The 14,052-nt window shown below is 43.7% G+C and overlaps 1 protein-coding gene across 1 annotated transcript; it reads left to right on the top strand.

Moving 5' to 3' along the window:
* Positions 1-13,155: 13,155 nt before the first annotated feature.
* On the top strand, positions 13,156-13,844 carry LOC102956457 (interferon omega-1). The gene has a single exon (XM_007098569.2). The coding sequence runs from the start codon at positions 13,158-13,160 to the stop codon at positions 13,746-13,748; it is 591 nt and encodes a 196-aa protein (XP_007098631.2). The 5' UTR covers positions 13,156-13,157; the 3' UTR covers positions 13,749-13,844.
* The last annotated feature ends 208 nt before the right edge of the window (positions 13,845-14,052 follow it).

Here is a 14,052-nt window from a genome sequence, read left to right as displayed (position 1 = left end):
CAGAGATCTCAATCAAACCAATGTAGAAAGTCACACATTTCATTAATAATGTTTGTTGCCTCTTTAGAATGAAAAGGGCAATAGGGCGCCTGGGTGGCTCAGTTGGTTAAGCGTCGGACTCTTGATTTCGGCTCAAGTCATGATTTCATGGCTGTGAGACTGAGCCCTGCATCAGGCCCCACGTCAGCCCTGTGTGGAGCCTACTTGGGATTCTCTCTCTTTCCGTCTCTCTCTGCCCCTCCCCTGCTTGTGCTCTCTCTCTCTCTCTCTCCCTTAAAATAAAAACATTTAAAAAAACAAGAAGGGAAAACAATAGGTTCTGACCTCATGTTTTTTGGTCCTCTAGCAGCAAAGCAGAGGCAGGAAGCAAAGAGCAGAGGCTTTAAAGCACACAGCTCTGCCCCTGGAACCTAGGCTCTCCCCAGTTTAATCTTACTTCTCTTTTGCATAAAGTCCCTGGTCCATAAATGCTAACAATGTCGCCACCCACAGCTGGTCCTTTTTGAAAAGCAGGAATGCTCAGAGGAGAGACTTACAGCAAGACATCAGAACTTGGGGCACTTGGAATCCAGAGGTGCCTCCGCGGGCAAGCTGGGCCCTGCGTCTTACCCACTGGTAGAGTGTGTGAGATGGAGAAGGAGAGCTATTGTTTTGACAGCAAAATTTTGGGGTGACAACTTTGGACAAATGAACTTCCCTAAGCTTCAGACTCCGTTATGTAAGAGAGTCCCCGGTCCATAAACCTCACAGGGGTTTTTATGACCTCCTGGGACAATGTGTGTGAAAGCACTTTAAAATGACAAAGCCCTATACGCGTGTGGACCTTGTTATTATTGTCATTGAATCTTTGACCCTGAATCCTCATTCCTGGGTATTAATCTCGAGTCTGTTCTCAATGGAACATCCTGCTTAGCCACCTACATACTCTTTGCTCCTACTTTCACTTGAGGCACCCAGGCTCCTACCTTCTCAGTTCAGAGAACTCACCCAAAAGGCACGAATGTGGCACTAGACCTACTTTTTCTTCAGAAAAGATGATTCATCTTTTCCATTGTTATGCGCATCCCTCTTGCTAGCTTCTCTGTAGAATTCCAGAGTCCCAGGGCAGCACGGAGTTGGCATGAGATAGAACCATAGGGAACAGAATCTGAGAGGCAGCCTTGGGGTAAGGGATAAAAAGAGTATCATAAAGTCAGGGATGTGAAGGAATGTGACCTCCCAAGGCCTGCCTGGCAGGCTGTCCCCATTCTCCTCCCGGTGTACCTTTCTACCTCTTAGGTTTTATGACCACCATAAGCTCCCTTACGAGGACTGCCTTCTATGCCATGGCTCTGAGAAACAGACAAAGTGCGACTTGGCGAATCACTCACAGAATGAAATATCAAGAGGCCCAGGGGAGAAGCTAGACTAGAAGGATCCCGGATGTCTTCCCAGGACACAATGTGGGCCAAAAGATGAGGCAAGTCAACAAGACTGTGAGGACCCACAGTATTGTGAAAGCCCCATCCTGGGAAGCCCCATATCCATACACAAGGAGACAAGTGGCTCCCTTACTGTCACTAGTGTTACCAGAATGCCTCACGGAGGCTTTCTTTCCTTCATCCAGGCCATTGACAGAGCCAAGAAGTCCCTGTTGGGCAGTTATGTGGGCATCAGAGGTGGGGCCCACTCCTCAAAGTTCTTGAGTAAAAACCAACCACTTTAATGTGGCTAAGACCCAACCCTGACTTTTTCTTCCCCATCTACCCATGTTTCAAGAGCTTACTCTACAGCCATGCCTGCAATGCCCTCTGGAGAACACCCTCAAGCAGGTCAGGGAGAAGAGGCAACCACAAAAGATTCAGCCCCTGGCCTGCAGAGCTCTGTTGCCCCTCCCTCACCTGTGGACAAGGGAAGGCCAGATGGCCATGAGGGGCCCCTTCCATTATGCTCACAGGCTTGCAGGGCTCCCTCAGACCAAGGAGGATAGCAAACAGGACAAAAACATCATCAACAGCCAAAGAGAGAGAGGACTCTAGGAGACCCTCACCGGGAAAAGATGAAACAGAGGATGCAGGAATGGAGACCACCCACCTCCAGAAGAGGAGACGGGAGATTAGTGGAGGCTCTTAGGCACAAGAAGCCCAAGTTCATGCACAGGCTCCACTAAAGAATAACAGCAAAAAGAGAAGGAGGGATTTCTTTGCACTTTCAGATACTTCCAAGAGGGAGGGAACAAAAACATCTCACTTTCATGCTCCCTAGGGAGCCTATGTCCCCATTCTGATGATAGCAACAGCATTCTGGGCCAAGGATGGCAGGTCCATCCTGCAGGTGACCTTGGCACCTGCCTTAGGCTCTATCTCCGTGTGGGCATGTGGGTGTGTGCAGGGGGGTATTTCCTCTCATCAGCTAGGAAGTCCTCCCCCTTCTACTCCCAAGAAAATGTCTCTCAAAGAAATGTTTCCAGGGGCACCTGGGTGGCTCAGCTGGTTAAGCATCTGACTTCGGCTCAGGTCATGATCTCTCGATTTGGGAGTTCGAGCCCTGGGTTGGGCTCTGTGCTGACAGTTCAGAGCCTGGAGCCTGCTTTGGATTCTGTGTCTTCCCTCCCCCCACCCCTCTCTGCCCCTCCCGTGCTCATGCTCTGTCTCTCTCTGTCTCTCGATAATAAATAAAATTAACAAATTTTTAGAAAGTTTCCATAAAATTAGAAAAATTTCATTGTTTCTCACACTACCCAGGTGCCTCTGAAACAAAATTTTAATTCAACAATGAGTTCTCCCCACTGAGTGGGGACCGTAAGAAGGAGAAGTCATCCCTGTGGAGAATCTACATGGTGCCTGGGTTGATGACATCGGCCTAGGGCCAAGGGATCATACAGCCTTCAATGATGAGATAGTTCATGGTGTAGTCACATAGCATCGGCAAAAACATGAGGCAGATGGTGAGGAAAAATTTGGAGGGTGAGTGTGTGTGAAAGATGAAAAGTGAGTGAAGATGGGAAAAAATCTAGCTAGTGGGAAGGAATGAGAATATTTCCATCATTACTTATTGAGACAACTCTCACTCCTCAGCCAAACGCACCCACACACAACTTGACCCAGGTTCCTCCCACGGACACTGCAGAACACATTAGTGCCCTCTCATCACTGGTTTACAGGCGGGGCATGTCTCTGAACACAAAGACCACATCTGACAAATCCCTTTTTGGGTAAGTGTCATCCTTACCGTCATTGTGTATGACATTGTGCGGGATCTTGTCCTTGGTGCAGAGTTGGCCTCTCAGTGTTGGGCCATCATCCTCTGTGATCTTTGTGTGCTTGGTGGAGTCATGGGATAGCTCCCTCAGGTATCTCTCAGGCAACATAAGTAAGTCCTGCGGTTCGTGGCAAGAGTAGTTTTTCTGGCCTCACCTTGGATCACTGCTCAGCCCATTGATGTCAACATGGTCAAGTGATCGAAATCATTCTCTGTATTCCTCTACATCCATGTGGTTAGGGTCAACACCGTTAAAGGTCTGAGTGGAGTCACTGCTGAAAAAGAAGAACCGTAAAATAGTCACCAAGGAGGAGAGTCATCATAAAATTAAGTAGAAAAAAGAGCCACTGGAGCCACCTGTTGTGCCGTTGCCACCTGGAGGAGACAAGAGGATGGGGTCAATGTAGCTCATCCTGACTCTACTCCAGTCTCTTGGCTCCCATATCCAGGCCTAGAGAAGCAGCCCTTATCTCCTCCAGGCAGGTGCGCACTTACACAGCAATGAAAGCCTGGGAAGATTAACGTCTGTTTTTTTGTTACATAATTAATAATACTGAATTTAATTTTAAAAATTTGATTCTCCTAACGTGGATTTCAGACAGGATGAGTAACCACATAGGTAGAAAACCCAGGGCTAGAGAACTCCGGGAGGAGGTGACCCTCAGGAATGACCCTTCTTATGCTCCCAAGGGCAAACACTAATCCAAGGAGAGGTAGTGGCTTCACGTGCTGAAGGACTGGCTGTGGGTCCCATAACAAGTCATATCTGGCTCCCAGATCTGTACTTTTCTCCAGAAACACACATGGGGTTGGGTAATCAGACAAGCTGTGCGCTCAAAAAGGGCTACTAATAGATCTTCCAAAATTGGGTGGGGGTGGAGTGGAGGAGGGGACGGATCCCTTGAACTAGCTCTGCTTCTGTGTTCCCCCTTCTCTTTCCCAAACTCTTGCCCACATTGTCTGTGTGGCAATTTCTCAGTTGCTTTTAAGTTTAAACAGTGTGTCGATGTAAGTGTCATGTAAATGTCTTATACCTGAGAGTCTTTCTCTAACAAAGAGGCCATGAAGTAAAACTTATTGGTTGCAATACATACACTTTGCAAATAAATACTGCTAACTGTCCACCAAAAAAGGACTATATTAGTTTATATTCAAGACCGCATCGGGCTGCCTAGGTGGCTCAGTCAGTTGAGTGTCTGACTCAGGTCACGGTCCCCGGGTTGTGGAATCAAGCCCCACTTCAGAGTCTGCTTCAGATTCTTTCTCTCTCTCCCTCTGCCCCTCTCCCTCACTTGTACTCTCTCTCACTCAAAAATAATAAATAAATAAGTAAATAAGTAAATAAATAAATTAAATAAGCAGTTTTTTTAAGAGTGTATAAATTATTAGGTTCCCACACGTTGACAAACACAGGATCTTATATTTTTCTTTCTTTTTTGTTTTTCAGTTTTTGCCAATCTGACAGGTGACAAATAGCGTCTGCTAGCAACCATGAGTTGTCCTTTTCCGCACGGTTAGTAGTTACTAGCAGTCACAGTGCAGTCAGGAAAACAAAGTTTACTCCAACTTTCCAGTCCATGTTCTGTGATTGGTATGGAGTAACTTCAAAAGAAAAACCTGCTGGCAAAGCAGAAATATAGCAGAAGGAACTGGAGCCCCAGCATCACAAAGCAGAGCTGAGAAGAACAGATTTGGAGCTGACTTCGGCTTTAAGAGCCCCGTATTTCCATATTCATTGGCAACCCAGGCAGGGTTTCCTACGCACAGACAATGCATCCATTGCTTTTGTGTTGTCTTTTTCTTCATTATTTAAAGAAATTCATTATTCATTTTTCATAAAAACTCTTTAGACACACACACTGTGTAGCAGACATATACACAGACACAGACACAGACACAGACACAGACACAGACACAGACACACACACACACATACACACACACACACAGTCTGTAAGATCTTCAGTTAGATCCCGGATGTGTGGCTCCACCTTTCTGGCTGCGCATTCCTAGGTTCATTGGTGACATCTAAAGGTGTGGTTTTCCTGTGTTCAGTACCTTGAATTCTTTTCAGTTTAAACTTATGAACTACAGGGGCACCTGGGTGGCTCAGTCGGTTGAGCGTCCGACTTCAGCTCAGGTCACGATCTCGCGGTCCGTGAGTTCGAGCCCCGCGTCGGGCTCTGGGCTGATGGCTCGAAGCCTGGAGCCTGCTTCTGATTCTGTGTCTCCCTCTCTCTCTGCCCCTCCCCCGTTCATGCTCTGTCTCTCTCTCTGTCTCAAAAATAAATAAACGTTAAAAAAAAAATTAAAAAAAAAAAACAACTTATGAACTAGGTCCTGACCCAATCTAGCTTTCAGGACTTTACACCTTTTTGAGGATGTATTCTAAAGTTCTGGAATCACATATCCAATAGACTATTTGATAGGTGGTATCTAATGAGTGCTTCAAATTTATGTTATTCCAAATTGAAATCTCCTTTTAAAAACCTGGAAAACAGGGCACCTGGGTGGCTCAGTCGGTTAAGCGTCAGACTTTGCTCAGGTCATGATCTCACAGTTTGTGAGTTTGAGCTCCGCATCGGGCTCTGTGATGACAGCTCAGAGCCTGGAGCCTGCTTGGGATTCTGTGTCCCCCTCTCTCTCTGCTCCGGCCCTGCTCATGCGCTGTCTCTCTCTCTCTCTCTCCTTTATAATTAAATAAACAATAAATAAAAACAATAGCTGGAAACCAAACGAAAGCAAACACATGTAACCTTTTCTTATTTCTTCCCCTTCAATTAATGGCAATTCCGTATTTCCAGGTCCTCAGGTTAAAATACAAGAAATCATTCTCAACTCCTCTTTCTTGCACATCATGTATTGAATTTGATTGTAATTGAGGTTTTATACAATTGAAGTTTTTCATCCATGAACTTGTTAAAGCTCTGCATTTTGAGCACAAGACTTCTAAAATCTACTGAAATAGCTATGGTGTGAACCTCCTTGAATTATTAGATAAACTCTACTGGATTATGATTTATTATTAACATGCCTTCTGATTTATTTTACTAATATTTTACTTGGTTTGCATCCATAGTTTTTATTTATTTATTTATTTTTTTATTATCAAGAGTTGGATGCTCAACTGACTGAGCCACCCAGGTACCCCTTAAATCTGAGTTTCTTATTTAATCCTTTAAAAAGTACTTGAATCACAGGGCATCTGGGTGACTCAGTTGGTTAAGCATCCAACTTCAGCCCGGGTCATGGTCTCATGGTTTGTGGGTTCGAGCCCTGCATAGGGCTCTGTGCTGACAGCCCAGAGCCTGGAGCCTGCTTCAGATTCTGTGTCTTCCTCTCTCTGCCCCTCCTCTGCTCCATGCTCTGTCTCTGTTCAAAAATAAATAAACATTAAAAAAAAAAAAGTACTTGAATTAGGACTTTATTTTTCTCAAAAAAGAAAGTGGATGAGTCTTTGCTTTTTCCCATGATCTGTTAAAAATAATTTTAATATATTCACTGGAGTTTTCTGATAAATTTCCTACTTTACCACTTCTTTATGATAATTCTCTGAACACTTTGTTCATCCTGAGTTAGATGCTGAAAGTGACCATCCATAGGAAAGAGCAGGAAGGCCCAAAATTCTTGTGAAAAGTTTTCTCTAAACACGTTTTCAGGTTACTTATGTAAATTTTACCTTTAAATCCACCTATATTCCTCTGTCTCCCTCACTTATCAAGACACTTATAGGGATGCCACTCAAATATTTTGCAAATAAAACAGAATAAATGAAATGTCAATATGTAATTCTAAGCCAAACCTTGATACTTGACTACTTGAAATATGTCAAAACATCTCATCTATAGCAAGCACGTTTATTCACCACCATGGATTGAGGTTTGGTTGAGATTTGAGCGTGTAGTTTCCAGTTAAACACACTGGAAATAAGGTGTGTTCCCTGTCCTAAAAAAGTATGATACTCTAAAAAAATTTTTTTTAATCAGTATGTCGAAGCACTGTGCAGAAACTATTGTTATTGAGCTATATCCTGCAGTCATGAGCCAGGGTGTATTTATGAAAACTGACCCCCCAAATCCTACCAAGTGTTTATACATTTCATTTAATTTATTTCAACTTTTATCATTCTAATGATTTCCAGTGGTCCTGCACTTTTCAAGATCAAAGTCTTGCCCTTTACTCTTATCTCCCCCTTAGCCCACACTGGTCGTTATAATTGAGGGTCACTGACATGCTTGTGGTTAATTGACGCCTTGGGGCAAAAGCGCTTCTACAGTTCCTACTCCCACCCAGTATTCTGCACAGTGTTAGACATTTTGTAGGTCCTCAGGGTTGTTAGTAAAAGTGACAACTGTAAAAAACTTAAAATAGTTGTGCCAGTAAGAAAATTCAAAAACTTCTGTCCTATATTCCATTTTTTCCTCATGGGTTACTCTGGTCTTCTCAGGTGACTTATAAATTTGATAACAAGGCATTTTCTTAATCTTTCCCTCAATTTGCAGCATGATTGGGGCAATTATTTTCATTGTCCTGTTGTATAGTTTTTGCGGCTTCAAAACAGGAATAATGAGAATACCATATTCCATTCAAAGTACCGTTCCGTGAAAAGACAACAACTCACAAAGTTACCAAAATTGAATAAATGGCAGAAAGCATCAGGGACGTGTTTCTGTTGTTGTTGTCATTTTAAATTTACATCCAAGTTAGTTAGCATATGGTGCAAGAATGATTTCAGGAGTAGACTCCAATGATTCATCTCCTATGTATAACACCCATTGCTCATCCCAAAAACTGTCCATCCCCCCACCAACACCACTCCAGCAGCCCTGTTTGTTCTCTGTATTTAAGAGTCTCTTATGTTTTGTCCCCCTCCCTGTTTTTATATCATTTTTGCTTCCCTTCCCTTATGTTCATCTGTTTTGTCCCTTAAAGTCCTCATATGAGTAAAGTCATGTGATATTTGTCTTTCGCTTAGCGTAATACCCTCCAGTTCCTCCACGAAGTTGCAAATGGCCAGATTTCATTCTTTTTGATTGCTGAGTAATATTGCATTGTATATATATATATATATATATATATATATATATACACACACACACATATATACACATACATATATATGTGTGTATATATATATATACCACATCTTCTTTATCCATTCATCAGTCAATAGACATTTGGGCTCTTTCCATACTTTGGCTACTGTCAATAGCACTGCTATAAACATTGGGGTGCATGTGCAACTTTGAAAAAGCACCCCTGGGGCACCTGGGTGGCTCAGTCGGTTAAGCATCTGACTTTGGCTCAGGTCATGATCTCACGGTTCAGTTCGTGAGCTCGAGCCCTGCATCGGGCTCTGTACTGATAGCTCAGAGCCTGGTGCCTGCTTCCGATTCTGTGTCTCCCTCTCTCTCTGCCCCTCCCTGCTCATGCTCTGTCTCTCTCTCAAAAATAAACATTAAAAAAAATTTTATTAAAAAAATAAAAAAAAAAAAAGAAAAACCACCCCTTTGGATAAATACCTAGTAGTGCAATTGCTGGGTTGTAAGGTAGTTCTATTTTCAATTTTTTGAGGAACCTCCATACTGTTTTCCAGAGTGACTGCACCAGCTTGCATTCCCACCAGCAGGGCAAAAGGGTTCCTCTTTCTTCGCATCTTTACCAATATCTGTTGTTGCCTGAGTTGTTCATGTTAGCCATTCTGACAGGTGTGAGGTGGTATCTCATTGTGGTTTTGATTTGTATTTCCCTGACGATGAGTGATGTGGAGCAGTTTTTCATGTGTCTGTTGGCTCTCTTGATGTCTTCTTTGGAGAAGTGTCTATTCATGTCTTTTGCCCCTTTCTTCACCGGATTATTTCTGTTTGGGGTATTAAGTTTGATAAGTTCTTTATAGATTTTGGATACTAACCTTTATCTGTCATTTGCAAATATCTTCTCCCATTCTGTTGCTTGCCTTTTAGTTTTACTGATTATTTCCTTCACTGTGCAAATCTTTTTATTTTGATGAGGTCCCAAAAGCTCATTTTTGCTTTTGTTTCCCTTGCCTCCAGAGACATGTCGAATAAGAAGTTGCTGCGGCCAAGGTGAAAGAGGTTTTTGGCTCCTTTCTCTGCTAGGATTTTGATGGCTTCCTGTCTTACATTTATGTCGTTCATTCATTTTGAGTTTATTCTTATGTAAGGTGTAAGAAAGTAGTCCAGGTTCATTCTTCTGCAAGTCGCTGTCCAATTCTCCCAACACCATTTGCTGAAAAGACTGTCTTTATGCCATTGGATATTCTTTCCTGCTTTGTCAAAAACTGTGTGGCCAACTATGGCCATACATTTGTGGATCCATTTCTGGGTTCTCTACTCTGTTCCATTGATCTATGTGTCTGTTTTTGTGCCAGTACCATACTGTCTTGATGATTACAGCTTTGTAATACCTCTTGAAGTCCGGCATTGTGTTGCCTCCAGCTTTGGTTTTCTTTTTCAGGACAAACATCAGGAACATATTAAACATAGCTATGATAGTTGTTTCTGTCACAGGTATATAGAAAGGTATAAAAGCCATTATTTCATGTCCCCCCAAAGGTGATTATGTTACATTTGTCCCTCGCTCAGATCATAAATTTATTATGCAATAACTCTTTTTCCTTCACATCTGAATGATGGTTTTGCTGGCTAGAGTATTCTTCGTTGGAAGTTTTTGTCTTTCAACAGTTTGAATATACTGTGCGACCCCCTTCTAGCCTGGAAACTTTCTGCTGAAAAATACTTAAAATTTAACAATCTTTTTTTCACCACTATAACATGGTAGCAAAAATTAACCTTTCAAATGGAATGAAATCATCTGTACATAGGCACACATCTTCCCTTTCCCTGACCTCGCGTCCTTCTCCCCAGAAACAATCCTGGATCTGCACACATACCCCACGAAGCACGATCTCGGTTCTGCCCCGCATCCCGAGGAGACGCGCCCTTTTGTAAACCGCTCTGGCTGAAACAACTGCTCGACAAAGGAGAGGATCCACGCGGGGGGCCGATCGGGAACATGAAAGGCTCGATGCGAAGCGCAGCACAGCTTCCCCTGGACGGTTAGGCCGGACAAGGGAGGGTCTGTTCACTGGACTGGAATCCCCACGTGTTCCCGAGCCTCGAGCTATCTCGGTGGGTGGGGGGGTGGGGGGGTGGGGGGGGCGGGCTGATACTGCTGACGGTGGGCGGTGCCAATTGGAAGGTTGTGGTGAGTTCACGCGCCCCCTTCTGGCCGTTGGGGCGCACCTAGGGGGCCTTGAGTGAGGGGTGTCTCCGTGGCCCAGGGGAAGCATGAATTTCTGACTCCCTGGTTTCTCTGCCGATGGCAGTCCTTTTGCTCTGCTCCATTTCTCACACTTTACCTGTTAGGATGTATCATCTTATATTTTTCCTATCATTTCCCCTATTCGCCTAAATTGGTAGCATATGTATTTGTTCTTTTGATCCGTAAGAGTCAGTAGTTCAGTCATTTCTACGCAGGAGTCACTGAAATGTTTGTAATCAGTCACTCTCTGGTGCAGGGGCTGTGACTCATATGGGCTTGTGTCTCACGCATCTACCAAATTTATGGTGAGAATTAACTAAGCAATCTCTATGAGCCACATCTGGGGTGCATTAAATATGGTCATTTTATAATTATTAATAGAATTATTACTTTTGTTGGGCGTATGTTAGGCTCTGAGAAATGATTGCCAATTTATCATTTAATTCTGATTATGCAAAACAAGACACCTTTTTATTTGGTCAGTGCATGAACGTATTTGCAGGCGGAAGACAATTTAAGGAACAGAGAGAACATGTGATCAGGGAGGTATGAGACAATAAAGGAACATCTATGTGTAGGCCTTCCAGAAAGTAAGTGATGGTTCAACGCATGCAGTTTGCACAGGTGTCTAATGTCGTGGATAAGGGGGTGGCGTTCAGAATGTCAGGTTTTTAAAACGGGATTTACCATTGACTTATTACATTGTTTTATTTATCTAACTCTTAGCAGGCACTTCTTGGAAATAATATCAACAACTATGTTGAAAGGATTAAATGAATCGCTTACAAGAGGTAACGTAATTTGCAGATTCGGTTGTCATCAGCAGCACCATCCTTCTGGATAAGACTGAAAGAAAGAAATCTGTGGAATTTGGCAGGTCCTTGGCGATCGTGATCAGAGAGCAGCACTGTAACATTTAATGAGTCAACAATTAGGATTAATGTGCCAAAAGAAAACGAAGTCAGCATCAAAGAATGTGTGCTTTGTTCCAAATAAATGTGGAAATTAAAAACTATTCTAGTAAAACTTTGCCATCACCACAATATTTGAGGATCTTGTTATGCTCTCCACCAGGTGAGGATACAAAGAGAAATGGCCGTCTATAGCCCAGAAAAGGGCTCCCACTGCAAGTCAACCACACTGGCCCCCTGACATTAGACTTCCAGCCTCCAGAATCATGTCAAACAAATTGCTGTTGTTTACAAGACGCAGTCCATGGTGCTTTCTTATTAGCACCAGAATGAAGGCACATGGCATCATTCATTTAGCCCTTCTGATACACTAGTTGAGAGCGTGCCTAAATATTTCAAGTTCAAATCATATAGGACAGAGAGGAAATGTCATGTGTACTTATTTTCAACCTCTTTCTTTTTCTTTAATTTTTAAAAAAATGTTTATTTTTGAGAGAGAGAGAGAGATACAGAAAGCAAGCTGGGGAGTGCAGACAGAGAGGGAGACACAGCATCTGAAGCAGGCTCTAGGCTCTGAGCTGTCTGCACAGAGCCCGATGCAGGGCTCGAACTCATGAACCACAAGTTCATGACCTGAGCTGAAGTTGGATATTTAACTGACTGAGCCACCCAGGGCCCCTCAACCCCTTTCTTTCTTTCTTTCTTTCTTTCTTTCTTTCTTTCTTTCTTTCTTTCTTTCTTTCTTTTTCTTCTTCTTCTTCTTCTTCTTCTTCTTCTTCTTCTTCTTCTTTAAAGATCTGATATCTGTGCTCACAGGAAGAAAAACAGTGCTGAATCCGAGAAAGAAGAGAATGATGGCCCATCTAAAAGGTGTGAGTAATAATGAGGAAGGAAACACCAAGGAGTAGGATGAGGCTACAAGAAAGAAGATGCTGGTGTTTGGTTTCTCCCAGGGAATCATCACAAATACATTTTAAAAATAATTTTCATTCTTCAGGTTTTGAAAAAAATGTTGGAGGCCATGCCAATTGTTCCCTAACCATGACCTGGAGTAAACATTTCCATCAACCATTCTTTTCATCACTATCCAGTAAGAAAGAGGGCGGTGAAATTAGCCACTTGCTTGATTTCATGTACCAGTGAATTTCAGTATCTCCAGTGTTGAAATATTTTCCTTAATTCCCGAGTTTTCCTGTCATTTTTTAAAATGAAGAATACTTACTTGATTCTAGGGACAAAATTATTTTTATTTATTTTCCTATTATCCTTGAATAGACCAGAAAGAGGATATTATTTATTTTAAATTTAGATTTTTAACACCCTCAGCACTGATGAACATGCTTGCCTGAAACTGATCTGCTTGAGAAATGGAAGTTTGGTCCATCTGCATTCGCATGTCCCTACTCACATTTCCAGCTTCCCTCACTTGATGAGAGAGCATCCCTCTCTCCATTGGGGTCCATTGGGATGGACATATCAGAAGTTTATTGGGAAATAAAGCTTCCATTGCCAACGTAGTATTTTAGATTGATGACATCTTCTTAGACAATAAGGAGAATGCATAAATGAAAACAAAAAAAGGAAGTAGAAGTGGAGAGGATGTTCAGAAAATGAAATTGTCCGCGTTCCCTATTTAAGAGCCATGCTTCGAGGCCTTGCTCAGAGAACCTCGGCCCCAAGGTCGCCCAGCTCAGCCCGCCCAGCAGCCCCCTCGGCTTCCCCATGGCTCTCCTGCGCCCTCTGCTGACCGCCCTGGCGCTGCTCACCTGCCGCCCTGGAGGCTCTCTGGGCTGTGCCCTGCCTGGGAGCCACGCGCAGGTTAGCAGGGACAACTTGGTGCTCCTGGGCCAGATGCGGAGACTGTCCCCTTTCTTGTGCCTGCGGGCCAGAAAAGACTTCCGCTTCCCCCGGGAGGTGCTGGAGGGCGGCCAGCTCCGGGAGGCCCAGGCCGCCGCCGCCGTCCTGCGGGAGCTGCTCCAGCAGACCTTCAACCTGTTGCACACGGAGCGCTCCTCGGCGGCCTGGAGCCCCGCGCCGCTGCACGGACTCCGCTCTGGCCTCCACCGGCAGCTGGAAGCCCTGGACGCCTGCCTGGTGCAGGCCACGGGCGAGGGAGAGCGCGCCCCGGGGATGCACGGCCCTGCCCTGGCCATCAAGAGGTACTTCCAGGACATCCGCGTCTACCTGGAGGACCAGGGATACAGTGACTGCGCCTGGGAAATTGTCAGACTGGAAATCATGAGAGCCTTGTCCTCCTCGGCGACCTTGCACGACAGCTTGGCCATCAAGGATGGAGACCTGGGGTCACCTTGAAGTGATTCTCATTGCCTGACGTGCCACATCACCCTGCACTATGCCTGCTCACTTCAAGAGACTCTCACTGCAGCCTTCATTACAGAATTTATTGACTTTAATTCCACAAATATTTTGTGAGTAGTATTAAGCAAGAATATGTAAAAAAAAAAAAAAAAAAATCCGGCTTCAGGATCATCAGTCCTTAAGAGACGATTGCCCTGATGTTATTTATTTATTGTTTATTATTTATTTATTTATTTATTTATTCATTCATTCACTCTTTTGACTAATTTATATTTATATTTCCATATAAAGGTTTTTG

Source organism: Panthera tigris, chromosome D4 (genome assembly GCF_018350195.1).
Source record: "Panthera tigris isolate Pti1 chromosome D4, P.tigris_Pti1_mat1.1, whole genome shotgun sequence".
NCBI lineage: Eukaryota > Metazoa > Chordata > Mammalia > Carnivora > Felidae > Panthera > Panthera tigris.
Note: the sequence above shows the minus strand (reverse complement) of the source record. Positions and strands in the feature narration are given on the sequence as shown.